The sequence below is a fragment of the Ogataea parapolymorpha genome, chromosome V, assembly GCF_000187245.1.
Source record: "Ogataea parapolymorpha DL-1 chromosome V, whole genome shotgun sequence".
Lineage (NCBI taxonomy): Eukaryota > Fungi > Ascomycota > Pichiomycetes > Pichiales > Pichiaceae > Ogataea > Ogataea parapolymorpha.
The window spans coordinates 23,144-49,311 of record NC_027862.1 but is presented as its reverse complement, the minus strand read 5'-3'; the positions used below and the strand labels follow the sequence as shown (position 1 = coordinate 49,311).

General features: G+C 50.6%; 15 protein-coding genes across 15 annotated transcripts; 7 read left to right on the top strand and 8 right to left on the bottom strand.

Moving 5' to 3' along the window:
• Positions 1–23: 23 nt before the first annotated feature.
• HPODL_03797 (uncharacterized protein) lies at positions 24–1,574 on the bottom strand (the record flags this gene model as incomplete). Its single annotated transcript, XM_014078558.1, has 1 exon — positions 24–1,574. The coding sequence occupies one exon, from the start codon at positions 1,572–1,574 to the stop codon at positions 24–26; it is 1,551 nt and encodes a 516-aa protein (XP_013934033.1).
• A 434-nt stretch (positions 1,575–2,008) lies between these two features.
• Positions 2,009–3,439, bottom strand: HPODL_03796 (Co-chaperone that stimulates the ATPase activity of the HSP70 protein Ssc1p; the record flags this gene model as incomplete). Its single annotated transcript, XM_014078557.1, has 1 exon — positions 2,009–3,439. The coding sequence occupies one exon, from the start codon at positions 3,437–3,439 to the stop codon at positions 2,009–2,011; it is 1,431 nt and encodes a 476-aa protein (XP_013934032.1).
• A 109-nt stretch (positions 3,440–3,548) lies between these two features.
• On the bottom strand, positions 3,549–5,723 carry HPODL_03795 (Protein TBF1; the record flags this gene model as incomplete). Its single annotated transcript, XM_014078556.1, has 1 exon — positions 3,549–5,723. One exon carries the CDS (start codon positions 5,721–5,723, stop codon positions 3,549–3,551), a length of 2,175 nt encoding a protein of 724 aa, XP_013934031.1.
• Positions 5,724–5,949: 226 nt separating this feature from the next.
• On the top strand, positions 5,950–8,121 carry HPODL_03794 (DNA replication licensing factor mcm5; the record flags this gene model as incomplete). Its single annotated transcript, XM_014078555.1, has 1 exon — positions 5,950–8,121. One exon carries the CDS (start codon positions 5,950–5,952, stop codon positions 8,119–8,121), a length of 2,172 nt encoding a protein of 723 aa, XP_013934030.1.
• Positions 8,122–8,130: 9 nt separating this feature from the next.
• On the bottom strand, positions 8,131–9,519 carry HPODL_03793 (putative peptidase; the record flags this gene model as incomplete). Its single annotated transcript, XM_014078554.1, has 1 exon — positions 8,131–9,519. The coding sequence occupies one exon, from the start codon at positions 9,517–9,519 to the stop codon at positions 8,131–8,133; it is 1,389 nt and encodes a 462-aa protein (XP_013934029.1).
• A 48-nt stretch (positions 9,520–9,567) lies between these two features.
• Positions 9,568–10,845, top strand: HPODL_03792 (U4/U6.U5 tri-snRNP-associated protein 2; the record flags this gene model as incomplete). Its single annotated transcript, XM_014078553.1, has 1 exon — positions 9,568–10,845. One exon carries the CDS (start codon positions 9,568–9,570, stop codon positions 10,843–10,845), a length of 1,278 nt encoding a protein of 425 aa, XP_013934028.1.
• A 10-nt stretch (positions 10,846–10,855) lies between these two features.
• On the bottom strand, positions 10,856–11,788 carry HPODL_03791 (26S proteasome regulatory subunit RPN11; the record flags this gene model as incomplete). The annotated part of the gene is made up of 1 exon (XM_014078552.1): positions 10,856–11,788. The coding sequence occupies one exon, from the start codon at positions 11,786–11,788 to the stop codon at positions 10,856–10,858; it is 933 nt and encodes a 310-aa protein (XP_013934027.1).
• A 142-nt stretch (positions 11,789–11,930) lies between these two features.
• On the top strand, positions 11,931–13,610 carry HPODL_03790 (Autophagy-related protein 22; the record flags this gene model as incomplete). Its single annotated transcript, XM_014078551.1, has 1 exon — positions 11,931–13,610. One exon carries the CDS (start codon positions 11,931–11,933, stop codon positions 13,608–13,610), a length of 1,680 nt encoding a protein of 559 aa, XP_013934026.1.
• A 4-nt stretch (positions 13,611–13,614) lies between these two features.
• HPODL_03789 (putative WD repeat-containing protein) lies at positions 13,615–15,348 on the bottom strand (the record flags this gene model as incomplete). The annotated part of the gene is made up of 1 exon (XM_014078550.1): positions 13,615–15,348. The coding sequence occupies one exon, from the start codon at positions 15,346–15,348 to the stop codon at positions 13,615–13,617; it is 1,734 nt and encodes a 577-aa protein (XP_013934025.1).
• Positions 15,349–15,586: 238 nt separating this feature from the next.
• HPODL_03788 (Protein disulfide-isomerase) lies at positions 15,587–17,134 on the top strand (the record flags this gene model as incomplete). The annotated part of the gene is made up of 1 exon (XM_014078549.1): positions 15,587–17,134. The coding sequence occupies one exon, from the start codon at positions 15,587–15,589 to the stop codon at positions 17,132–17,134; it is 1,548 nt and encodes a 515-aa protein (XP_013934024.1).
• A 34-nt stretch (positions 17,135–17,168) lies between these two features.
• On the bottom strand, positions 17,169–18,311 carry HPODL_03787 (tRNA threonylcarbamoyladenosine biosynthesis protein SUA5; the record flags this gene model as incomplete). The annotated part of the gene is made up of 1 exon (XM_014078548.1): positions 17,169–18,311. The coding sequence occupies one exon, from the start codon at positions 18,309–18,311 to the stop codon at positions 17,169–17,171; it is 1,143 nt and encodes a 380-aa protein (XP_013934023.1).
• A 124-nt stretch (positions 18,312–18,435) lies between these two features.
• HPODL_03786 (Golgi reassembly stacking protein) lies at positions 18,436–19,608 on the top strand (the record flags this gene model as incomplete). Its single annotated transcript, XM_014078547.1, has 1 exon — positions 18,436–19,608. One exon carries the CDS (start codon positions 18,436–18,438, stop codon positions 19,606–19,608), a length of 1,173 nt encoding a protein of 390 aa, XP_013934022.1.
• A 714-nt stretch (positions 19,609–20,322) lies between these two features.
• On the top strand, positions 20,323–22,611 carry HPODL_03785 (uncharacterized protein; the record flags this gene model as incomplete). The annotated part of the gene is made up of 1 exon (XM_014078546.1): positions 20,323–22,611. The coding sequence occupies one exon, from the start codon at positions 20,323–20,325 to the stop codon at positions 22,609–22,611; it is 2,289 nt and encodes a 762-aa protein (XP_013934021.1).
• On the bottom strand, positions 22,608–23,474 carry HPODL_03784 (putative oxidoreductase; the record flags this gene model as incomplete). Its single annotated transcript, XM_014078545.1, has 1 exon — positions 22,608–23,474. The coding sequence occupies one exon, from the start codon at positions 23,472–23,474 to the stop codon at positions 22,608–22,610; it is 867 nt and encodes a 288-aa protein (XP_013934020.1).
• An 804-nt stretch (positions 23,475–24,278) lies between these two features.
• Positions 24,279–25,778, top strand: HPODL_03783 (putative sialic acid transporter; the record flags this gene model as incomplete). Its single annotated transcript, XM_014078544.1, has 1 exon — positions 24,279–25,778. One exon carries the CDS (start codon positions 24,279–24,281, stop codon positions 25,776–25,778), a length of 1,500 nt encoding a protein of 499 aa, XP_013934019.1.
• Positions 25,779–26,168: the final 390 nt, after the last annotated feature.

Sequence of the window (26,168 nt, the reverse complement as noted above, 5' to 3'; positions counted from 1 at the left end):
ATATTACATAATATAGGAAGGTATCATTGTGGTACGCTTTGGCGACGCAGCACCGTGCGGACATCTGTGATGAACTCTATAGCGTCGCCGACGTCCAAATACCTGTATGCATATTTTTCGGACCTGTTTAGATGCGCCAGACACTCGTGGCCCAGCACGTTGCAGATCTCTTCTTTGGAGCCCAATAATTTATACTGAATTTTGCGGATCAGCGCGAGCAGCACGCGCAGCGGGAACGTGTCGCCCTCGAAGATGTAGATGTCGACGAGCCGGCTGCACACGTCCATGTTGAGACATTTGGAGAAGAGACTGGGCACGGTGTTGGCGATGACCGTTAGTGGTTGCAAGCCGACGGCTTTGAAATGTGAGTGGATGGCAGGGCTTGTTTTCGCAAGGAACTTGTCGAACTGGCCCGCAATGTCCTCTAAGTACTCGCTGTTTGTGTCCACTAGAAGATGGAAGATGAGTTTTTTCGACACCAAATTCACAAACATGCGCAGCGTCAGTTTTTCGTCGCGCAAATTGTAGTAGAGCACGCAGATAAGATTTACCAGGTTTGTGAGCTGGATCTGCTGGAACTGCCGGCTGGTCGACTCGCGCTGGTGCAAGTTGAACGCGAGCATCACCTTGAGAATCGAGTCGAACGCCTGTCCGTATTGGAATATTAGCAGGTTCGGAAACGCCTGTTGGATCAGGTCGGAGTAGTTTTGCACGCTCTTGATTAGCTGGATGTTTTTGCTGTTCTGCGCGGCAAATTCCTTTGGATCGGGCCGTTGAACCTTGAAATCGCACGCTTTGTTGATAATATCATCTGCGTCGTTCAGATATCGCACGATCTGACAGTCGGTCAGTTCCGTCCTGCCCATCTGTCTAATCCACACGTTGACGCGCAAGTCTGCCGGCACACCACGCCACCACAGCTCCCGTGTCTCGGCCAGGCACACGAGGCTGTCGTAGTTGCGCAGCACGGCCCGCCACGCGGCACGATCTTTTTCCGTCTGTTTGGCCTGCTCCTCGAGCTGTCTCTTCCTCTCGGCCAGTTTTTTCTGTTCCTGGTCGATCTGCGTCTGCAGCAGCTGCTGGTAGTCTCTGGTATGCTTAGAAGCCTCACGTGGGTCTTTTGGCGGCAGATTGGTCTGTCTCGTTACTGTTAGGTAGTTTAGCTTCTCCTTGGACGTTGTTGGCGCAGAAAGATGCTTGTAGCTGTTGAGCATCGCAATGCGCTCGAGCGACTCGTTCACAAGCGGGTCCTCGCTCAAAGTGAGCATGCACGCGTCGTCACTGAACTTTGAGTCGTCCTCCAGCAGACTCAGCTCCGATAAATCGGAAGAAGCACTGAAGATCGAGGACGCGCGCGTCTTGGGCGAGCCAAAGCTCGAAAAACTCGAAACGGAGCCGTATTTCCGCAGCGGCCGCAGCGGCGATGGCCGGTATGCCTGCTCGCGCTGCGCCAGTGACCGGAGTGGCCGCGTGTACGGCACGTTGTACACTATGAGGTCGTCGGGTAGCTCATCGTCCGACAGAAAGTCGGTGGTATCGAGCACAGAGGATCGCTTCATCATCTCGGCGGCCATGGCTCGCTTCTTGTGGCTCAATCGTAGCCGCTGGGACGGCGTAATCAACACGGCTTCTTGCGAGCTGCTCTCTGCGGTGCTGGGGCCTTGAACGGCTCGCTTTCGGGGCAAAGAGCGCGCCGTGCTGGACCGCGACAAAGTCCCATCCAGCGGCACATCCTCAAAAGACTCTTGGATCACCTCCAGGAGTGAAGGAGGAAACATGGAGGCAGCAAGAGATGAAATTCGTGAAATTCGTGAAATTATACGATGCGGTGATTTCTTTACCTCCTTCCAAATATGGAAACTACTAAATATAACCAGGCGGTGCAGCAGAAGCGTGTCGCAGAGACGTGTTTGAGAATGTAGGGGCTTGGCTGCGTAAGGAACAATCCTATTGTCCTCTGGCCAGAACGTCTACGTGGGGATTGCTTGCAGTATGTACACGTTAGTCATTATTTATCGTCTTTGTTCAGGATCTTCTTGAACGCATTGCTCAAGAAGGACTCGATCCGCCTCAGGTTCGACGGATGCTCGCAGTTGGCACCCGCTGAGGACTCCTTGTCAACGCTCTCCAGCGGCTTCCAGCTAGGATCCATTCTGTTCGCCGTGTTATCGCCAAATGCGTCTGCCAGGGCCTCCAACAGCGCCGTCTGCGTAGCATTCTGCGGTTTCAACGGAACAACGTTCAGCACCACCCGCAGGTCGCCTCTTCTGTTGCCCGCGTACGGAACACCCCGTTCCGGAATCGTGATTACCTTTCCGTGCTCCGATCCCGCAGGAATCTTGATCTTCACCTTCTGGCCCTCGAGAGTTGGGATTTCCACGGTTCCTCCCAGGGCCGCCGTCGTCATGGCAATTTTGCAGTTGTAAATCACATTTACGCCGTCCCTCACAAACTCTGGGTCTGGAGCCACCTTGATTCTGATAATCAGGTCACCGTTGCTCAAAACAGTGCCCTTCGACGTTGTAGTATGAGGAGCGTTGCCGGCGCCGCTCACACGGATCCTCGATCCGTCCTTGATACCCTTTGGCAGGTTCACCTCTGTCTGTCTGTGCTGATCCACAACTCCCTCGCCGTGACAGCTCGAACATGCATCCGAAGGATTAATAAATACTCCACTGCCTCCACAGGCCTTGCACGTGGACGCCATCTGGAAGCCGGCTTGCAATTGGTACACCTGCGATCCCGTTCCGTCACAGCTCCTGCACGTGCTCTTCTTACGGTTCCGCTTCAGGCCCGAGCCGGAACATGCGTCACACTGACAAACCGCTCTGTAATCGATCGAGGTACGGGTTCCGAAAATGGCTTCGCGGAACGAAATTGTCTTCAACACCTCCACATCCTCTCCCTGGAAATGCTGAACCCCACGCTGTCTGCCCCCACCCATGCCTCCAAAGAGGTCCTCAAAATTAAATCCAAACCCTTCAAATGGATTGCCACCTTGGAACCCGCCCTGGAAACCGGCAAATGGGTTGCCGCCGTGCGCTCCGCCAAAACCGCCGGCTCCACTGCCAGCATTTGGATCGAACGCTGCGGCTCCAAACTGGTCGTACTGCTGTTTTTTCTGTGGATCGCTTAATATGTCGTATGCCTCTTGCAACTGGTGGAACTTCTTTTCTGCTCCTTCCTCCTTATTGACATCTGGATGGTACTTCTTTGCAAGTTTATAGTATGCCTTTTTGATGTCAGAGGCAGAGGCGCTCTGACTGACTCCCAACGTCTTGTACGGATCTTCCAACTGGGTGGGCCTGCTACTATGGAATTCTCTGCACGCGCTTCTTATCCCGTGGAAAATGAGCGGCCTGGCATGTCTCACATACCGCGATTGGGCGTTCCAGATCAGCCGACGAGGCAACAATCTGACTTTCAAGACGCTATTCATAGATTAATCAACGCTATCTTGTTATAAGTGCTTAATATTTTTTTGATATTTTTTTCACCTAATAGTACATGGGGTGTCCGGGTTACATAACCAGAGGCTTCTAGAAAAATCACGACTCGAACGCCTGGGCCACCAGGTCCTTGAGCTCGTTCGTGGCATCCTCAGGGTTGTCAGTGCGCGACGTCGACGAGCCCTTTTGGTTGCCCTTTGCACGTTCGGCGTTCGCCCCAAATAAGTTGTTGATGATGTCCTCGTAGCTGGGGTCGCCTCCTTCCTCGTGCTTTTTGGCTCCAGCTTCTGTCTGCGGAATTCTAGTAGCGGTTGTCTGAATATTTGCGTGCCGAGTCCCGGCCTTTGGTCTTTCCACCTTTGTAGCTGCCCTGTTCGAGTCGTGCGAGTAGTTCCTGTCTGGCTCTCCTGTGACTTTCACCAAATAATCAGGAAGCTCCAGTCCGTTTTTCAAATAGTACATCTTCCAGTTCCTGGCCTTATCCTTGAGTTGTAACGTCGTTCTGTTCTTCAACGCCTCGCTGATAGATCCACCAGGCCCGTACAGCTCTAAAATGGCCGTCCATTGCGTTCCCTTGAGCTTCAGCCCGTCCCTCAGTGCCTCTTCTTCCTCCTGGCTCCAGACCCTTCTGAACGTTGTTGGTCTGTTTTGTCGGTAGCTTCTGGCTTTTTTAGTCTTTTGCTCGGGTTCAGACGTGCTCTCGCTTGGGTCTTTGTTGTCACCGTCGAACTGTCGTTTTCTCCCGGCAGAGTCTGTGCTGAGCCGCAATCTCGTAAGCTCCTTTGTGATCTTTCCCTTTGGCCCCCAAATCAAAAAACCCACGTTTTTGGACACATAGTCCAGGAGATCGTTCAGGAACTTTATCCATTCGTACTTTTCCATGAGCGAGTCGTCCGCCTTCATGTTCATGAGATTATCCTTTCTGGAGTCGCATCTGGCCAGAAAGTCCAGCTCTGCCGGCGTGAAAAGCGTCGAGTTGCGCACAATGGTATGTTTCGAGGTGTCGAAGTCGGGCTGCTTGCGTTTCAACAAGATTTCATCAAGATTATCCGGGAACAGATCCTTGAGGATTTCCTCCTTAGAACGATCGCCCAACTCGATGGCAGAAATAAAAGCCTGTGTTTTTAGCTCTAAGAATAAAATAGCATGCGATTTGAGAAACTTGGTCTGATTGTTCGGAGCTCTGCTGCTCTGTGCGAAAGGGTACGACGAGCTCAATAGGGTGGACTGCAGGGTGTTGTCCTGCTTGAGGTTGGACAGCGATCGCGTTGGGTCCAAGTTCTGCGGCGGACAGAACACGTCGAGAAACGCCTCGTTCAGGAAGAAAAATCCCAAGTCAATGAGTCCCAGCGTAGCAAGAAGGAAAGTCGCGAGATTCACCTTCCGCAACGTACCTTCTATCGTGTCTTCCTTGCCACGGAAAAACTCGGGCGCAGCCTCGCCATACTTCCAAAGGCCAAAAGTGACGTTTTCCACTGTGAAGAACGGGCTTTCCTCGGAATTGTACACCCGTTTTGTGGTCTCAAACAGCTCGATCAGATTTCCAAACGCAATGCCAGCAAAAGACTCGCGATTGGAAACCAGTTCCATGATCTTTTGGTACGGCCCTTGGGAGATAATTCGTAATATCTGGGTCGCCAAGTTGTCCAACACAGGCAATGTGTTAATCAGTAGCTGGATGTTGAAAGAGAGATTCGATGGGGCGGTGAACGTCAGCGGAAGAGCTGCCAGCTGGGCATGGACAACGTCGACGGGGGCCGTCTGGGTTTGCTGGCTCTGAACAAGCTCACGATAAGCACGCAAAGCTGGAGATTCTGTGGTTTCTCGCACCAGCTCCGAGTTATTAGGAATGGACAGGCCTTTAAACGTCGTGGTTTCCCCAGACAACATTGACAATGTAGGGTCCAAGTTACGGTCCTCCGGCTTGTTCTCTTTATTATCCGCTGCGGCTTCGGAATGCGATTTGAGCTGTGTTTCTTCCTCTGGCTGTTGTGATTCCTTTTCGCTATTTATATCCTCCGACTTGCTGCCGTCTTTGTCATCTTTGTGCTCTTCCTGGTCACCGATTATTTTCTGGAAATGTATATTCAGCTCCTCGTCATTGAGCTGCTCGATGTTATCAAATCTGAACCCAGGAAGCTGAGAGGTGAGCAGCTCCAGCTGTTGCTGGTCTATATGTTCGTGGTCGAGCTCCTTGGTGATCTGCGGGTCGATCACCGGCGACTTCGGCTCCGCCGACGGCTCTGTGCCCGATGTTTGCTTATCTGGCGCCATTTTTATTGCGTTTCAAACAAACAACAAGCAATAAACAATGAATAAAACTGTTTAAAATTTTATCAATACATCTCTACATTTGCAAAAAAATCTAAATTGAAAAAAAAATTTCAAGATATTCATCGCCAGCCGGTTTACGGTTGTTACGCGTAATTACACTTCTGAAAAGGGATAATTAATTTGTTCCGGACGTGTAAGAAAAAAATCTACCCCCTTGTTTCTTCTCATGTCTTTTGAACGGGCAGATATTTACAGTACCTCCGTGCTTCCTGGTGAAGCTGCCAGTGAAGACCAGTTCAGCGAGGTCATCAAAGCATTTAAACGGTTTATTCTCGAGTTTAGAGTCGACAACCAATTCATCTACAGAGATCAGCTCAGAGAAAATATCCTTGTTAAACAATACCAGCTCACGGTGCACAACGAGCATTTAATTAGCTATAATGATGAACTCAACAAGAAACTGATGGACGACCCGTCGGAAATGGTCCCCTTGTTCGAAAGGGCCATCACCGAAATTGCGAGAAGAATCATTTTCATTTCCCACGAGGAAACGCCCACCAGTTTCCCCACCTGCCAGCTGATTCTGCTCTCCAACGACAACAAGCTCTCGATCAGGAACCTGGACTCTGAACATATCTCGAAAATCGTCAAGATCTCGGGAATCGTGATTTCCGCGTCCACGCTCCACTCCAAAGCCACCGACGTCACTCTGATGTGTCGCTCGTGCAGACACACGATGAAAATGAAGGTTGGCTCATCGTTTGGCGCCATCCAGACGCCCAAGTCGTGTCAGAGCGCTCAGCAGCCTAACGGAGAAAAAAATCAGTGTCCTCCTGACCCATACATCATTGTCCACGACAAGTCCGTGTTCATCGACCAGCAGGTGCTCAAGCTTCAGGAGACCACCGACATGGTGCCGATCGGAGAGATGCCCAGACACATTTTGTTGAGCGTCGACCGAAACCTGTGCAACCGGGTCATTCCAGGCACCCGGTGCGACGTGGTTGGAATCTACTCGATCTACCAGGCCAAGGTCCGAAACGGGCCTTCTTCCAACAACGTCGCCATCAGAAACCCGTACATGAACGTTTTGGGCATCCAGACGGACCGCGACGCACAGACGGGAGGTCTGAGCTCTGTGTTCTCCGAAGAGGAGGAGGAAGAGTTTCTGTCGCTGGCTCGGTCGGAAAACCTGTACGAGCGGTTTTCGAACTCGATTGCGCCATCGATTTACGGCAACGCCGACATAAAAAAGGCCATTGTGTGCCTGTTGATGGGCGGTTCGAAGAAGATCCTGCCGGACGGCATGCGTCTCAGAGGAGACATCAATGTGCTGCTGCTGGGAGATCCCGGCACGGCCAAGTCGCAGCTGCTCAAGTTTGTGGAGAAAGTCTCGCCGATCTCACTGTACACGTCCGGTAAAGGATCCTCTGCGGCTGGTCTGACGGCGTCGGTGCAGCGGGACCCAACAACTAGAGACTTTTATCTGGAAGGAGGAGCGATGGTGCTTGCGGACGGGGGTGTGGTGTGCATTGACGAGTTCGACAAGATGCGCGACGAGGACCGTGTGGCGATCCACGAGGCCATGGAGCAGCAGACGATCTCGATTGCCAAGGCGGGTATCACAACGGTGCTGAACTCGAGGACGTCGGTGCTGGCGGCGGCGAACCCGATATTTGGCCGTTATGACGACATGAAGTCGCCGGGTGAGAACATTGACTTTCAAACGACAATCCTGTCGCGTTTCGACATGATCTTCATCGTCAAGGACGAGCACAACCAGCAGCGCGACGAGGCCATTGCGCATCACGTGATGAACATCCACACGAACGGCGGGTCTGCCGAGACGCAGGTCGAGGGCGAGATCCCGCTGGACAAGATGAAGCGGTACATCCAGTACTGCAAGGTCAAGTGCGCGCCGCGGCTGTCGTACGAGGCGAGCGAGATGCTGTCGTCGCACTTTGTCGGGATCCGGAAAGAGGTGAAAAACAAGGAGTCGCACTCGACCGAGCGGTCGTCTATCCCGATCACCATCCGGCAGCTCGAGGCCATTATCCGGATCACTGAGGCGCTGGCCAAGTTGGAACTGGCGCCTGTCGCTACAGAGAGACACGTCGAGGAGGCGATTCGGCTGTTCAACGCGTCCACGATGGACGCTGTCCACGAGGGAAACTCCGACAACGCGCAGATAACGTCGGAGATCCACAAGATCGAGAGCGAGATCAAGCGCAGACTTCCGCTTGGCTGGTCCACGTCGTACGCGACGCTCAGAAGACAATTTGTTGAGAAGGGCAGCTACTCGCTGGCCGCGCTGGAAAAGGCTCTGAACATTCTCGAGCGCAAGGAGACCATCCAGCTCCGCCACCAGCGGTCTAACGTGTTTAGATGCGGTGTATAGCTAGCTATATTAAACTACGACATGGAAGCCGGAACGGCCCTTGGCTAGCCCGTTTTGGACGATCTGGGCGATCTCGTGCGGGTCACTCGTGATTTTCGTCAGCACCTCATGGCCGTGCGCCGTCACCACCACGTCGTCCTCAATGCGCACTCCCCCAATGTACATGTATTTGTCCACTGTTTCCTTGCAAATATATTTGCTGGTGTCCGGGTTTTTCAGCGCAGGCTCCATGAGGAACGGTGAAAAGTAGATCCCTGGCTCGTTCGTCACCACCATGCCCGGCTCCAGCTTTCTGCGCAGCCGCAGATACCGCAGCATTGGGTTCGGGTCATTGTAGTTGGGGTTCCCGCCCACGTCATGGGTGTCCATGCCCAGAAGATGGCCAAGTCCATGAGGGAAGAAGCTGGCAGACACGCCGGACCGGAAGATGTCCTCCTCGTTTCCCCTGAACAAGCCGAGCTTGAGGAAGTTTCTGATCAACACTTTGTGCGCCAGCAGCTGTAAATCGTCCCAGTGTGTGCCAGGCTTGATTTCCTTCATGCATTCGTTCTGCATCTCCAGCACAGCATTGTAGATCTCCAAATGCTCTTTGGTCCACACACCGCTGATTGGGAAGCATCTGGTCACATCGGACGCATAGCACTCCCATTCGGCTCCGGCGTCGATCAAGACGCTGTCCTTTCCAGCAAGACCCTGGTCGTTTTTCACGTAGTGCAATGTGCCACACGATGGGCCAGAGCAGCAGATAGGATCGTACGCCTGGAACTTGGAGCCCTGGCGAATCGAATGGTAGACAAACTCCGCGTGGATATGGCCCTCGTTGTTCTCTATAGGCAGGGCCGACATGACGGCAAGGTGAGAGTTGTCGGTAATTTTGGCCGCCTTGCGCATGAGCTCGAGCTCGAATGAGTCCTTAATGAGCCGGGCCTCGTCAAGCGCATAGAAGAAATCCTTGTCACCGGCAGTGACGTATTTGGCAAACTTCTGGCCTGAGTATTCCTCCGTGTCAGTGGTGAAGATTTCGGTTCCGTTGGCCAGTAGATCTTGCAACACTGTGTCCACGACGGCTGCGTAGAGAACCTCATCGACATCAAACTTCTTGATAGCCTCTTCGGGAAATAGAGGTAGGCCACTCCACATTATGTCATCAACGTCGACATCCGGCAGAAAAAGGGTCAATCTGTCGGTGGAAACGTTGTACAAAACAAAACAGCCACTGATTTGGTTCACACCCGTAAGGTAGTGAAAGTATCTGTTTTGTCTTAAAGGAGCGGTCTGGTCGCAGTAAGGGTACAGCTTCAACGAGGCACCTGCGATGAAGAACGCGGCATTGGCATTGGGCTTTTTGGTCAAAAAGTGGTCTTTCACTTTCCTGGCGTGCGCTTTCGCTGGGTACATGATAACAAAATAAAGATTAAATTATTTTTAATTTCTTGTCTAATTTAAATGTCCAAGCGAAAAATACAAGATAGTCCAGTGGAGGATACGGAGCGAAAGAAAATCTCGACTCGAGACAGGTCGCTGTACTTGGACACAATCAACAGGAAAATCCTCGATTTCGACTATGAAAAAGTCTGTTGCATCTCGCTATCCAGCACCAACATCTACGGCTGTCTGGTGTGCAACAAATACTTCAGAGGTCGGTCAATGGACTCAGAATGCTTTCTACACTCGATAAACGACGACCACCACGTTTTTGTCAATTTTGACACTCTCTCGTTCCATATCCTGCCCGAGAACTACCAATTGGACGAGCAGACCGCTTCTTCTTTGGACGACATTCGACAGCAAATCAACCCGACATACAAGGACCTAAAAGACATATATCACGACACGTCACTCAAACGCGATCTTGCTGGCCGAGAGTACCGTCCTGGGTTCATTGGACTGAGCAATTTTGGCGCAAACGACTACTCGAACGTAATTTTGCAGGTCCTGGCACACGTTCCTCCATTGAGAGACTATCTGCTGCTATACCCTGAAAAACTCCACAAAACCAAGCTGGTGGGCAAGCTTTCCCTTCTAGTGCGAAAGATGTATTCTCCAAACCTGTTCAAATCTCACCTTTCTGCCCATGAACTAATGCAATACGTATCCTCGTCGACTAATAAGAGATTTTCCCTTCATCACGAAAGCGAGCCCAAGGACTTCCTCATGTGGCTGTTCAACAGCATGCACAAAGAATTGGTTTCAGAACTTCAAAATAATCTGATCTCGTCGATTTTTCAGGGGAAAGTGGAACTTCCATCTGGAAAGTCTAAATTTTGGATGCTCACATTAACACTGCCATCGGTGACTTTGTTTAAAGATGGCGCCAAGCTAGAGATTCCCCAGGTGGCGCTTGAAGACCTCTTGGCGGCGAAAAAGTATAAAATAGCCAAAGCACCGCAGTTCCTGACTCTGTACATTAAAAGAAAGGACGACACACAGAAAATCGCAGGCGTGAACGGATCCAACATCAATCCAACGGTGGTGAAATTCAATCCGTTGCAACTGAAAGTTGACACCCATGTCTATAAGCTCATAGCCAACGTGGTGTATAGTAGCGGCCAGAACGAAAATTACAGCCTGGAGAGCGAGAACCAGGCTCACTACAAAATACAAGTTCTAGATGAGGTGCGCAACGAGTGGCTCGAGATCGATGATCTCAAAGTGAAGCCGATCGAAAAAGACCTCCTATTCCTCAACCAGACATACTTGCAATTTTGGCAAAAGATAGCATAGACAGAATGCATTAGATGGCTAATCTATTAACGTTTCCTGTAATGATGGAGACGGTGTTTTCCTCAATGAGCGTCTCTGCCGTTTCGCCCAGATGCTTCTTAGGATCCTGCTTACCCACGTAACGAGTCTTGAGCTGTTCCTCGGTCAGCTCTTTCTCCTCCACCACTCTTTCGACGTACTGTTTCGCGATCTTGACCATCTTCTTTGAGGCCTCGAGATTGTTGCACTGTTTCTCGTTGTAGTCGTGGAGCTTCAGTCCCGCAGTCCACTCCTTCTTGTGCAGATTCAACAGCATGTCTGTTTCTTTGGAAGTCTTTCTGTAATCAATGTTGAGCGAGTAGTAGTTTCTGTTGAGACCGTGTATCAATGCTTGAATGGTTGGCTTGTTGAGCAGACCCACATTCGACGTGGTCTGTCTAGGCTCCTGTCCAAGCATCAAAGTCTGCGACGAGATCGATCTGAATGCATCTATCACCACCTTGCCCTTCACCGACTGGATAGGATCTATCACGACGGCCACGGAACGAGGATTCAATTGTTCGAAAGATTGCTGTGTGTTGACGTCGACGGACGAGAGCCAGCACCCAAAACCAGGGTGCGAGTGGTACCATCCCACCACCATCTGATCTCTGCCGGTTTGTTTGAGCATGTCCATCATCTTAGTCTGAAAGACATCGTCCACAGCCTCCACAGACACACCTGTACCAGACTGGGGCATGGCAAACACGTCGACCACGTGGATGGTGAAGTCATCAATGAAATCGCCGAGCATTAAACCCATCACCTCCATCGGCACACCAGCACGGCCGTGCTTCAGCATCTTGAGTAGAGCAAGCGACGAGATATACACAGTCTCGGCGTTGTCAATCGCCGGCTGGTCACCTTGCTGGGCACCTCCCAGGCCGCCCATTCTGGATCCTAATAACGATTGCAGTCTGTCCATGTTGTATTTTAGGTTTTTTTATTTTCTTTGCCACTTTATTGAATTGAACAATACCCGCGGCTGCGATTGACAGATATATATTAAATATTAGATATTAAATACTAGCATTTGAAAGCGCACTGGATGCCTTTGCCGTCTTGATATGACCGACCCTTTGCTTGACTCTTCGCCCGACGACGAGTCGTCTCTTCTTCTGCACGAAAATATTAACCAACCGTTTACCACCAGTGCGGAGGTATTTGGATGGTGTCTCTATTCTTGGGCTGCGGAGCCGTTTATTGTCAGCGTCGTGGGCACATACGTGCCGCTGCTACTTGAGCAAATTGCAAGAGACAACGGTGTGAAACTTATTGACAAAATTACGCCCTGTAACCAGCCCCATGACCCTACAATTCCGATCCCCTCGCCTCCCAAAGACGGAGATTTCCTCAACAGCACACTAACATTAGCTTCGCAGAACGACTCTTGCGTGCTACCTATCTTCGGTGGCCGCTTTTATATTGACACTTCCTCCTACGCGCTATATACATTCTCAATTTCAGTCCTTATCCAGACCGTTCTTGTGATATCCATGTCTGGAGCTGCTGATCGAGGGTCCCACCGAAAATCGATGCTTGTTGGGTTCGGAGTCACTGGGGGCCTCATCACCATGTGCTACTGGCTGGTGGACGATAGGAACTACTATATGGCGTCGCTGCTGGCGATTTTGGCCAACAGCGCGTTTGGAGGAGTCAATGTTTGCGGAAACTCGTTTCTGTCGCTCTTGGTGAATAATCATCCGTCGGTTCGACAGATAAACCTGTCCAAATCTTCAAAATTGGCAAGAATGGGTGAAATCTCGTCCAAAATCAGCGGAATGTGCGCTGCCTCCGGCTATATTTCGGCTCTTCTGATGCAAATCATCACCATGCTTGTCATTCTCCATGTGAGAAATAATCCAAACATAGACTCGCTCATCTACCCTTTAAAGCTAGTTATCGGTTTGGTAGGACTGTGGTGGTTTGTTTTCCAGCTGCCTATACAGATCTTGCTGAAACCACGGCTTTCCAAGGAATTGCACGTCTCCATTGAGCCTCCCGACCCATCGGAACCAGGTTACTCCATTAACAGCATAAGATATAAAATACTCGTGGTCGGGGCGTATATTTTGCATGGTTACAAAACCCTTTTATCTGCTGCCAGAGCGGCGTCGCAACTAAAAGACATCATGGCGTTTCTGTTGGGCTGGTTCATCATATCCGACTCGCTCACGACAATCAACTCCACGGCCATTTTGTTTGCCAAGTCAGATTTGCAAATGACAACGGTGCAGCTGTCTCAAATCGGCGTCCTCACAATGGTCTCCGCCATTGCTGGGTCCGTGCTGCTTCCAAACGTAATCCAACCGTACTTCAAGCTCGGGCTCAAACAAACCATGATTCTCATTATCGTGTGGGCATCCATAATCCCGCTATACGGGATCCTGGGCTTTTTTATTCGGTCATTGGGTCTCCACCACGCCGTGGAAATGTACGTACTGGCTATCTGGTACGGCTTCTCTCTCGGAGGCGTGGCAACTATCTCAAGAAGTCTCTACTCGATGCTGATTCCACCGGGTCAGGAGTCTGTGTTTTTCGCGCTGTTTAGCATCACAGACAAAGGTTCTTCTATTGTTGGACCATTTTTGGTGGGCCTCATCATTGACAAAACACACGATATTCGCAAATGTTTCTGGTTGCTGTTTCTGTTGCTGATCGCTGCCGTCCCTGTCTTCTGGTACGGAATCGATGTTGATCGTGGGATCAACGAAGCCACCGTCTTGGAACACGAACAGGATGAATAGACTCTTAAATGCCCCAGATGTTCACCACCCCGTCGTCGCCACAGCTGGCCCATTCGTAGTCGTCATTGTCGGTTGGTTTCCAGTCGATGCAGTTGATGAGAGACTTGTGCCCTTTCAAACACTCTATGAGATTCCCAAACTTTTTGTTCCAAATGTAAATCAGCCCGTCCTCGCTACCACTAAGAACAAGGTTCTTATCTGTAACGCAGCCCCTAATTATGTAGTCCGACTGCTGCAGTCCGTAGTATTTGTTCACGAGGTACGGTCTGGACGTCTTGGAGATGTTCCAGAGTTGTAACTCGTCTGCCTTCACGTTTATCAGACAATGATCGGGATCGTCAGGCGACACGGTTATGGAGGTCAATTGTTTTTCAATATTGATGATACTAGAAAGCTCGTAGCTGGAGGAAGTGATGTCGTAAATCATCAGTTGGCATGAATGCGTCACAACAAGTAACTTTTCGTCGTTGACCAGAGCCAGATCTTCTATTCGGTGCGAGATCTTGAAATCATATACCAGCTCCTTGTCCAAGTTGAAGATGCACAACTTTTTGTCCGGTGAGCCGATGATGAACTGGTCACTGTTCTTGAAAAATTCCACTGACCGAATCCGGACATTTGAGTTGAACAGGTCCTGGTCGGAGATGGTGGCAATGCAGCTACCCGATTCAAGATCCCACACTTTGACGGTCTGGTCGAAAGAAGAGGTGATGAGCTTGGAGTCATCGTGAGACCACGACAAGTAGATGATCGTATTGTCGTGACCAATGAGGTGCTTGTGCAATCGGTAAGTTTGGGTATCGTAGATAGCAATCGTTTTATCGACCGAAGCACTGGCCAGGTATTTCCCCGTGTTGGAGTATTTGACAAACCAGCACTCATTTTCGTGGTGCTCAAGGCGCACCTTCAGGTTTTTTGGGAACTTGTCCTTCATGTATGTATTTGCGTCTCTTAGTAAGGTCAGAGGCTGGGACGAGGTGGTCGTAGGAATGTAGTAAGGGTCGTTTAGCTGCTGGTAGGCCAAGGCCTGTTGCAGCAGCTGTGCTAGTCTATTCGGCGGTACAACTTTATCCGAGGGGAGCAGCGCTAATACCTGGTTGACAAGGCTCTCTCTCGAAACACGAAGGTCCCCTCCAATTTGCCATCCTAGCTCTTCGAGTAAAGCCTTAGTGCTGGAGTCAACAAGCTCGATTTGGTCTCCAAAACTGACAAGCAAGGAGCTCAATTTTTTGCTCAAGCTTTCCACCTTTTCATCGTCAGGATAGTCTGCTGTGAGCGTTCTGAGAGTTCGCAATGCTCGGTTGTTATTTCTAAGGAGTATCAGACTTTCTAAAAACAGTGTCTTTTTGATCAGGACACGGACATCTCGTTGAATTCTTGTCAATTGCGAGTCATCCCCCACAAGCTGGGCTATATTGTTGTTTATCAATTCTAAGGAACTTGCCCCCTCTAGGTCAACTTTGGTGTCACGTAAAAAATCGCTGAACTCTCTAAGTTGGCTGTCTGTGACTTGTAGGCCTGTGGTCTGGCTTACGTGGTCGGCGATGTCCTTGAACGGCCCTCCTAAGTCTGTTAAATACTGTATAATCAGTAGCAATAGCTGATCGTTCTTAATCGAGCTCATTTCAGGGGCTAAACCTGGTATGGCAGCAGAGAGAAGCGAATGAATCCCTGTGTGGTTATTTGCCGATAGACTGTCGGAATTTGCCGCAATTGAACCTTTTCTTTTCGGGGACATGGTAGCGACGTGAGACAAAGAACCCGGCTCGAATCTTATCTTGAGGCTCACTAAATAATCCCTATAAATTTAGACCCCGGCCGGGTAATAGGAAGAGAGCTTAGTAAGTTTGACGGGCTTGTCTTTTTTTTTTTGCCTTCCCCATACTTACTTACCCTCACGTGTCTTGTTTTGCCACGCAACAAATATTTTCGACACGTATAAAGACAATTAAATCAATTTATTTTTCGGAGTCATTATGAAGTTGTTTAATGTCTCGATCCTGACCTCTGTTTTGGCCATGATGGCTGTGGCCAAAGGTGACGCCGACGAAGCCGCCATTGCGTCGCCGGATTCCGCTGTTGTGAAGTTGACAGCAGAAAGCTTCGAGTCGTTTATCAAGGAGAACCCGCTCGTTTTGGCTGAGTTCTTTGCGCCATGGTGTGGCCACTGCAAGCGTCTCGGACCAGAGTTTAGCGCTGCTGCCGACAAGCTTGTCGAGAAAGACATCAAGCTTGCCCAGATTGATTGCACCCAAGAGAGAGATCTATGTGCGGACTATGGTATCCGTGGATATCCATCTCTCAAGGTCTTCAGAGGCAACAACACGCCATCCGAGTACCAGGGCCAAAGAGAACAAGATGCAATTGTCAGCTACATGATCAAGCAAGCCCTACCTCCAGTGTCGTTGCTTGAGGATACGGCTGATCTGCTGGACGCTCTGGCCGATCTGAGCGAACCAATGATCTTGCAAGTTCTGCCACCTGACTCGAAGTCTTCCGGCAACGAGACGTTCCATTCGTTGGCCAACCGTCTTAGAAACGACTTCAGGTTCGTGTCGACCTCCAACCCTGAGTATGTTGAGAAATACGTCAAGGAAAAGTCCACTCCAACCTACGTTGTTTTCAGACCGGGTGAAAAGATTGAGGACGCATCTGTTCTCACCAACAAGACTATAGACGAAGAGGGATTGCAGAGATTCATTAGTGTTGAGACTAAGCCTCTTTTCGGCGAGGTCACCGGTGCCACGTTCCAGGCCTACATGGACTCCAAACTTCCTTTAGCATACTTTTTCTATGAAGAGGAGTCTCAGAAGGCTGCTGTCGCAGACGAAATCACTAAGTTGGCCAAGAAATATAGAGGCGAGATCAATTTCGCCGGACTCGAGGCCAAGAAATACGGAATGCACGCTAAAAACCTCAACATGCAAGAAAAGTTCCCACTGTTTGCCATTCACGATCTGCAAGGAGACCTAAAGTACGGCATCCCACAAGATAAGGATCTGGACTTCTCTGAGATTCCTAAATTTGTCGAAAACTTCAAGAAGGGCAAGCTGAAGCCAATTGTCAAGAGCGAGCCTATTCCAGAGACTCAAGAGGAGGCTGTCTACCACTTGGTCGGCTACGAGCACGACAAGATCGTCAACCAAAAGAAGGACGTTCTGGTCGAGTACTATGCTCCATGGTGTGGTCACTGCAAGAGACTTGCCCCTACATATGAGGAGCTGGCTGCTATCTACAAGAACGACACCGCTGCTAGTGCCAAGGTCGTGATCGCCAAGATTGACCACACCGCTAACGATGTTGCGGGCGTCGAGATCACCGGATACCCTACCATTTTCCTTTATCCAGCTGACGGTTCTGGTCCGGTCAATTACGAGGGACAAAGAACTTTGGAGTCCCTAGCTTCTTTCATTCAAGAGAAGGGTACCTTTGGTGTTGACGGTTTGGCCATCAGAGACGCTAAGAGCGGCGGAGCTGATAAACCGGAGTCCGACACTAAGGACAGTACTCATGATGAGTTGTAATGAGTTTGTGAAGAAATGTGTGTTTAATAAAAGTTCATCCATTAATGGTCTCGCTGGCTGCTTTACTTAGTCTATTCATGATCGCAAGACCCTCGGCAGTCTCGTCCACGCCTTCAATCAGTATGTAATCGTATTCCTCGGCGTCCAGGGCTCTCAAAGCGGAAAACAAATTCCGCTGGATCTCGTCGCCTGAAGTTCCAAGAGTCCCGTCGTAGGAAATAAGAGGGCTGATATCATTTGCCGGGGCAAAGCGACGGGTCTTGAGTAGAGCAACCTTTTTATTTTGCAGATTGTTCTGTTCCAAATATGCTTTGACTTTTTCCTTTCCATCCCCGCAATTATTGAACAAAACCACCCTTGCCGTCGGCGAGTAGTGGCGGTATTTCATTCCCGGTGTCCGCACAGGTTCTAATTTTCCTGCTGTTTTTTTTGCAACCACTATATTCTGCCACCGGGGCCCGCCTGCCTGTTTTATTTGCTCCAGCGAGATTCCGCCGGGCCTGAGAAGCATTGGCGGGTCACACAGGCCGTCGACAACCGTACTTTCAAGCCCAACATCGGACGGCCCGCCGTCCAAAATAAGCGGAATGCGTCCCTTAAGATCATGGTAGACGTGTGCGGCCGTTGTCGGAGAAGGTCTTGTCGACGCATTTGCGGACGGTGCAGCAAGCGGAAGGTCAGAAATATAAATTAGGGCACGCGCAACCGGATTTTGGGGCATCCTGACGGCAAAAGTGGGCTGTCCAGACGTAACGAGTTGTGATATAGGCGAGTCATGGACGTTTTCAGGCATTGGCAGCAAGATTGTGAGCGGACCAGGCCAGAATTTTTCAATTAAGGGTGCATATATCTCAGGGATCTCCTGTCCCGGGACCATTAGTTTCCGTTTGAGCTGGTCGATCGACGAGACGTGCGAGATTAGAGGGTTGTCTGCCGGCCTGTTTTTGGCAGCGTATATGGACTTGACAGATTCAGAGCTCAGACTCGAGGCCCCCAGTCCGTAGACCGTCTCCGAGGGGAATCCGACGGCGTGGTGTGTGTTCCGCAGAATGTCTGCGGCGTATTCTAAATTTTGCTTTGTTTCTGGATCAGTGATAGTCAAGGTTGTTCCTGCATTTTCGAAGGAGATGGACTCTGGCTTCACCGGCAGAATTTTTGTTTCAAGAGTAGACGACATGTCTGGTAGGCAGGAAAAGTGGCGCCGGAACTGGGCTGGCCTTAGTGCGGTCAATCTCCAAATTATGAGTAATTAAAAATATTTTTCTATATTTTATTTTTTATTTTTTATTTTTATTCACCACATGTTTGGATTCGCCAAAAAAATAGTGTCGACTCTGGAGACCCAGGCAACCAATTATCTCAGTGCCGGGTCAGACGCCAGTACCGAAAACTCCATGGGCCTGCGTGTCCTGGCTGTCGACAAAAACTCGCTGGGTGAAAAGTATGGGTTTGAAAGCTGGTTCGATTTCATCATGGCCATCAACGGGTACCCAGTGGTGTCGTTTTTGCAGAGCGGCGAATCGCACGATTCCAATCCGTACGCGCGCCAGGAACCATCCTCCGACTATACGCGGCTGCTAGAGTTTTTGGCCTACGAGGTGAACACGAACAAGTCCGATCTCGTGTTCCGTGTGTGGAGCGCAAAAGGAGCAGTGGAACGGGACGTCACAATCCCAAATCATGAGTTCACGGCGGATAATAACGAGCAGCTAGACGACATCAGCATATCGCCCTCGAAAAAGGACGGGAACGTTGTGCAGAACTCGGCATTCAAACGACTCCAAATTACGTTGCAATTGACACCCCTGAGCACGGCCGGGTACGTGTGGCACGTGATGCGCGTGCATCCGAACTCGCCGGCGTACCACGCGGGGATCATGCCCGACGAGTACATAATCAACTGCGAGGGCGGACTGCTGGCTACAGGGGGTGAAGATCTGCTGGGCAGAGTGATCCAGTCTGTATACAATAAATGGCAGCAGAGCGCTACGTCCGGCGCAACGCCGTGCTCGGTCGTGCTATACGTTTACAACCACGACTACGACGCCGTGAGGCCCGTGACAGTGTATCCGAACGAGACGTGGGGCGGCCGCGGGCTTCTGGGATGCGATATCGGATATGGCTTGCTCCACAAAATCCCCGAGGTGGTGGGGAAATACCACAAGGACGACGACGACTCCGATGTCGATCTGACCCCCGGAGGTGTGATGTTCAGTGCACAGCCAGGGGCGCCCGATGTGCCCGCGCAATCAGATAACGTGTTGCAGCCGGCAGTTCGTGCTCCCTCGTTTGCAGACACGCCTGCCGAACCGGTTGCGAGAAGAAAGAAACCGTCCAAGTACGTTGCACCGAAAAGCGACCTCACGAGCTATTTCGAGGAGGAGACAGCCAAGTCCAAACTCATCGACGGCGAGAGCAAGACCACCCACGGAACTGTTCCTGCTCCTCCAAAAATTACCAAGGAGCAGAGCTAGCCTTGTTTCTTCCATTCAAGCCACTCGTCGCGCAGCGTTCGGTAGGAATTTTTGGAGTAGAACGAGTCTTTCATGAATAGCGATTGACAGATTTGCAAGTCGAGCACCCAATTGACCACTCCAAGGTCTCGTAGCAGCGCGACAACCAGAAAGCACAGGCCCCCGAGAACCTGGCCCAAAAGCGTGCCCACCCATATCTGTGCAAGGTTATGGTATTCAAAGTAGAGTCTCGAGTAGCACACAAGGACCTGCGCGGCGACAAGAAGCAGAAACAGGCCTATTTTCGTTGACCTTTCCACCGGGGTGGGCCACTGCAGGAACATCCGCAGCGACATGTACGTGACGAAGAATGCAATGAACTGGGCGTGCGACGACGGCATTCCATAAACGAGCCCGCCGTCTTTCTTAAAGATTTGTCCTTTTGTCGGTCTCTCCAGCTTGACCAGCCTCTTCAGCGTGCAGCTGATGACATCGTTTAGCACTTGTCCCACTGCAATGAGACAGCATTCGACTTCGCGTGTCACAACAAACCAGGAGAAGAGAAACACGAGAATCAGAATGGGGAGGAGAGAGAACAGCGCCACCGCAAAGCTGAGAATGTTCGACTCGTCGTAGAGGATGTAGGTGTGGTCAAAGGGCACCAGGGGGTTCATAAAAAAATAAATAAAATAAATCAGAAAAATAAAATAAAATCAAAAAAACAAAAAAAAACCCATGGAGCTAAAAGTCTATTTGGAGGAACTCAAGAAAGGCCCTGCAAATATTCTGGAGCTGCTCGGCTACCTTGGTGCGTACCAAAAAGATGCCGAACGACTGCAAATAGCATCAACGCTGATCAATCATACCCTCAGCGTATACAAGCTAGCAGACGAGGAAGTGCGACGGGTGATCTGCGATCTTCTGTGTTGCAGAGTTGGTCTGGGCCAATTGGTGTTGCAATGCAAACGGAAATTGGACGGGAATGTTGCACAGGCACTGGCCGATACTGTCAGTGCGCCCAGGTTCAAACAGATTTTGACAAACGTCCAGCATAGCGAACTGTCAGAATTACGGTCTTTGCTGACTGTTAGGGTATATGAGGAGCTTAATAGGGCTGCCACAGAGCTACGCAGTGACGAATTGAGGGAAGCAGCAGATAGGTACCCAAAGTGTCTCCTTGACCTGGCACTTTCTTCAAGCGTTGCTGACTGGAGGTTTGTGAACGGTTGTTTGAGGATGCACGCAGTGGATCCTTTTGAGAAGACCGTTTACACTCGTTTGGTGGCCAAGTTTAACGACAAGAATGACATGGCATTCCTAAAGCGGCTTTTAGGACTTATAGAGTCTGCTATTCAGGACAGCAACGTTGCTGGCTACAATAAACTAATTGGCGAGCTCGAGATCCACGACTGGCCCACAGCAGTCTCGTTTGTGGTAAACTCTCCTCTGGAACTGCAGAAGGTTGTTGTTGGTCGTTTGCAGGCGGATGAATCACTTGTTCAAAGGTACATTTCGCTGTTCTCGTTGAAATCGTATATTCAGCAGACGTCATTCAGCGAACACGAGCGTTTGACTCGGCTTTTGCTCTTGTTGCTGCGGAAGCTGAATGACACACAGATAAAGGACATATCGACGCAAGGCGAGTTTCTGGACGCCATCAGCAACCATTTGGAGTCGAACTCGCCGAAGGTGAGGTTTTTCGGGATGGTTGTGGGCGATTTAATTTACGAACGATTGAATAAAAAGCCAATGTTTGACATTGAGGAGCACAATCGGGAGAGAGAAATATTTATGAACAAAATTACTAAACCAATTCCCGACTGCACACTTGAGGAAGCATTTTCCATCATCAGAAGCAAAGAACAAACCATAGAAAGACAATTCACAGAGACGAAAATTATTAAACCAGCTCCCGTCGTCATCGACTCTGACCCAGAGGATTCCGACGACGAGACGGTTCCGCGCAAACGCACTGTTCCGACGCCTGTCTACCTCAAAGAGGTGATATCGTATTTACAGGCAGACTCCCAGAAAGACCAGCTTGCGTACGAAAAACACGAAATTCTGTACAAAGTGCTTGCTCCGCTGGTTCGTACGAAAGCAAACAGCCAGGAGCTCCATTTCTACAGCGAGGCGCTGCTGGACTTGGTATTGAGCCTTCCGAATTCGTACAAACTTGCCGACTTCGAGTCGTGGCGACTATCGTGCTGCATAGCCATATGCGTTGGCGATTTTGAGCAGGCAGCGGCGTTCCTTATCAAGAGCTTTTTTTCTGGCGACATTTCGCTAAATAGACGAATTTTGATCTTGAGCTGTTTGAGTCTGAGTGCCAGAGAGAAGGCAGGGCTCAATGATGAGTTTGTGGCTGGTAAAGAGACGGTGCCCGGTTTAGGACCGCAGCGGCTACCAGAAAATATACACAGACAATTTATTCAGTATGAAGAGCAGCAGAAACCGGAGCTCAAAAGTATCACCGAGCAGATGGACACGCTGAAGCTGACGGGCACGGTAACGCGCATCTCGTCGCGACTGACCAAGAAAAAGCCGACCAAAACCAAAGACACGCGGTTCATCAACAACGAGCTGCCAAAAATGTATTTCCTGCTGGTTTCGACCTGGCAATACGTGAACTCGAAAACAGGCTCTGGGTTTGTGATTGGCCACTATTCGCCGATCCTTAACTCGCATTTTCTAAGGACGCTCGCGCTGATACTCGACTGCGCAATTCCGTCCTCGATCCAGGTGCTGGACATGGTGCGGGAGCTGGTGCTAATTTTAGCGGAGCACATGAAACAGCTGGTGGTGCAGTACGAGGAGATTGTTTTGGAGGCGGTGCTTGCCGGGCTGAGGACGGCGGTGCAATGCGATAACAGCCTGCTTCGCCAGCTCGTCGGTCCAGAACTAATTGCTATGCGAGACTATCTGGAGATATTACTGGCAAATGGGGTTTTAAACGAAACTACCATACAAAACTGCGGCCATATAGTATCAGAGATTAACAGAATAGCATCTCCGTTTGCCTAGGATTTTTCAGAGTCCAATGGATACGTTGTTGGGTCCCAGCCGCTGATATAGTTCTCCTCGAGGCCGTTGAGAATTTCGAGGTCTTCTGGGGCCAGATCAAAGCTGAAAACGTCGAGATTCGGGGCCAGCCGGGCCTTGGTGGCGGTCTTTGGCAGGGTGATGAAACCTTGCTCAAGAGACCATCTGATGAGGATCTGAGCAGCGGTTTTTTTGTACTTCTCACCAATTTTCACCACCACAGGATCGGCAACTTTCTGGCCTCTGGCCAGCGGCGAATACGCCTCAACGGCGATGTCGTGCTGGCGACAGAACCCGACCAATTCCGGCCGTTGCAACCATGGATGCAGCTCAAACTGGTTGATGGCAGGCTTCACCTTGAGGTCCGGATACGCCAAAAGCTCCTTCAGATGCTTGATGCCATAGTTCGAGACCCCGATGTTCTTCACCGTGCCTGCCTCGTACGCTTCCTCCAGTGCCTTCCAGGACCCGTGTCTTCTCTCGCCGTCCGACTGTGGCGAGTGGATCAGAATCAGGTCAATGTACTGAATCTTTTTTGCCTTTTCCAGCGACACCTTGATGGCATTTTTCGTCTTCTCGTAGCCGTGGAACGCGTCTCCAATCTTGGTGGTATAAAAGACGTCCTCACGTTTGCGCGACGGGTCCTCAGCAAGCCAATTGGAAATTCCCTCGCAAACTTCCTCCTCGTTGTAGTAGAGGGCGGCGGAGTCGATGTGGCGGTAGCCGACGTTCAGTGCCTCGTGGACAAGTGAAACACACTGTTCAGCAGGAGTCTTGTAAACCCCGAGACCCACGGTGGGGATTCTGCGTCCCGTGTTGAGTAGAAGATATTGTGCGGGGGCCATTGAGATATATTTAGCTTGACAATATAAAAAAAGCGATAAGACGCATCTTAGCAATGGCGGTGTAAGGGTGTAACTTAGAACGACGTGCATGCAGCCCTGTCAAGGCCCGGAGCCTGGAGAAATGTTGAGCGACACCTTCGCCAAGCTCCACAGTTGGCAGGCGTCTTTTTCCGGCGGGGGTCTTGGGACCCCTCTAGTCCCCCTTACATTTCAGGGAAAATCTCGTGAGGACTCGGGAAAAATGCGGGGTAACGGAGGCAGAGTGGGCAATATATGGACGGATCTCCCCACAAAGTCGTTTCGAGCGCTACGTGTAGCTAAGCGCTGTGCATCAGGAGACGTGTTGCATAGGCGGACGTCTGAGCGCGCGCAAATAAAGAATTTTCCTTTCTTGAAGTATGGTTTCCTTTGAAGCTCTTCAGGCTCAAAGGACATTGGATTTATTGGATCTCCGACTGGATGGATCGTAGACAATCACAAATCTTTGGGCAGGCCACTACCCGAGGCAAGTGGCCCCGCCTCCAGGCTCTGTACGCAGACGGACAAATTTTTCACCGTTGGTCACACTTTTGAGTCCGCCGCGACTCCGAGACATACTTGCTGGGGAATGACAATAAGCAAATTTTTTTTACAATCGCCGAAAAACAATCCCGGAGCCAAAAACGGACTTTACCATGCATCAGGCTGTGGAGACGTCCCATTGAAATCTGCAACCCAAGCAGGCAACTTGTCATACCTCCTTGGCCATCTGGGCAGATATAGAGCCAGTGTTTCGCAAAATAGTTTCGCAACTTTTATTTCATAATGAGTGATCTGGAATCGCTCTCTGTTAAGGAAGACAACTACAAGGGACTGGCTGTGGACGACGAGGTGAAGCCTCTCGACCTCTCGGCAAAATCCATTGCCCACTATGCCAAGACTAGATTCACCGACCTTGTCCCATCGAAGGCGATGATGAAGGCCAACAAACACCTTTTGAACCCGCTGCCGGGTCTCAAACTCATCCCTGCTAGACAGTGGGTTATGTTTTTATCTGCTTTTTTGGCCTGGACCTGGGACGCGTACGATTTTTTCTGTGTTTCGTTGAACGCTGCCAACCTTGCCACATACTTTGATAAGACCGTGAAACAGATTACGTGGGGGATCACGCTCGTGCTCATGCTGAGATCCGTGGGTGGTATTGTGTTTGGCTACCTCGGCGACAGATACGGCAGAAAATACCCGCTCTGTCTCAACATCTTCCTCATGGCTGCCATCCAGTTCGGCACCTACGGAGTCAGCACCTACGAGCAATTCCTTGGCGTGAGAGCCATCTTTGGCATCATGCTGGGTGGAATCTACGGAAACGCCGCTGCCACCGCGCTCGATGACTGTCCATCCGAGGCCCGAGGCTTTATTTCCGGACTGTTGCAGCAGGGCTACACGTTCGGCTACCTTCTCGCCGTGGTCTTCACCAGAGTGCTCGCAGACAACGTCGAAATGGGCTGGAAGTCGCTGTTTCTGCTTGGTGGCTCGGTTTCGCTGTGTCTGTTCGCTTTCAGACTCTCGCTGCCAGACACCAAGGCGTTTGTGCGCCAGAGAGAAATCGAGCAGTACAACAGAGAATGCGGCATTCCGCAGCCAACGTTCTCGCAGAAGGCCATCGGCGCTCTCAAGAACTATTGGGCCATGATCATCTATCTCGTGCTGCTCATGGCCGGCTTCAACTTCATGTCGCACGGCTCCCAGGACCTGTATCCTACGATGCTGACGAAGCTGTACAACTATTCGCACGACAGATCCACTGTGACGAACTGCGTGGCCAACATCGGCGCTTTCGTGGGCGGTATTATCGTCGGCCACTTTTCCAACTTCATCGGCAGACGTCTGTCGATCCTCATCTGCTGCGTCTGCGGTGCCGCGCTGCTGTACCCATGGGCGTTCATCAAAGGCACTGGAATCAACGCGGGCGCCTTTTTCCTGCAATTTTGCGTCCAGGGCGCCTGGGGTGTCATTCCAATCCATCTGTCGGAGCTTGCTCCGCCAGACTTCCGTTCGTTCGTTGTCGGTGTCGCTTATCAGCTCGGTAACCTTGCCTCGTCGGCCTCTTCGACCATCGAGACGACGATGGGCGAGCATTTCCCAATCGACGGCCAGGACCCTTCGGAGGTGTTTGACTATGCTACCGTGATGGTTATTTTCGTCGGAGCTGTGTTCGCATACGTGTTTTTGATCACGCTGGTCGGCCCGGAGAACAAGATGGTGTCCCTCACACATAACATCGAGGAGGAGGAGCAGGAGGTTGCCCACGAGAACCAGGTCTGATTACGTAGGCGCGTGAATGGTATTCGGTTTGTTAATTTAAAATAGCTTTTGCTTAATCTGTGCACTGTTTGCTCGTGTGCGACATGTCCTGGTGCATTCACAAAAGAATAAGTACTGTGGTTGTAGTCATTATACTAGTTTATGCTATTGCTCCATTTGCAAACGAAATCATGTACTTTTGCTCATCCTGAGACCCATACAACTTAATTGGTAAATTTATTGGGAAAGAGCCGTGGTTGCTTGTGCGCCGCAAAATGTTACCTGAACATATCGCGGGAGCACAGTGCACAGATACCACATGGTCCCGCTGCAAAAGTCAACTGTATTTGCAACCTTGAGATGGTCATTGCCCTCAATTCTTTTATGCTGTTTTCAACGTGAAACGGGCCT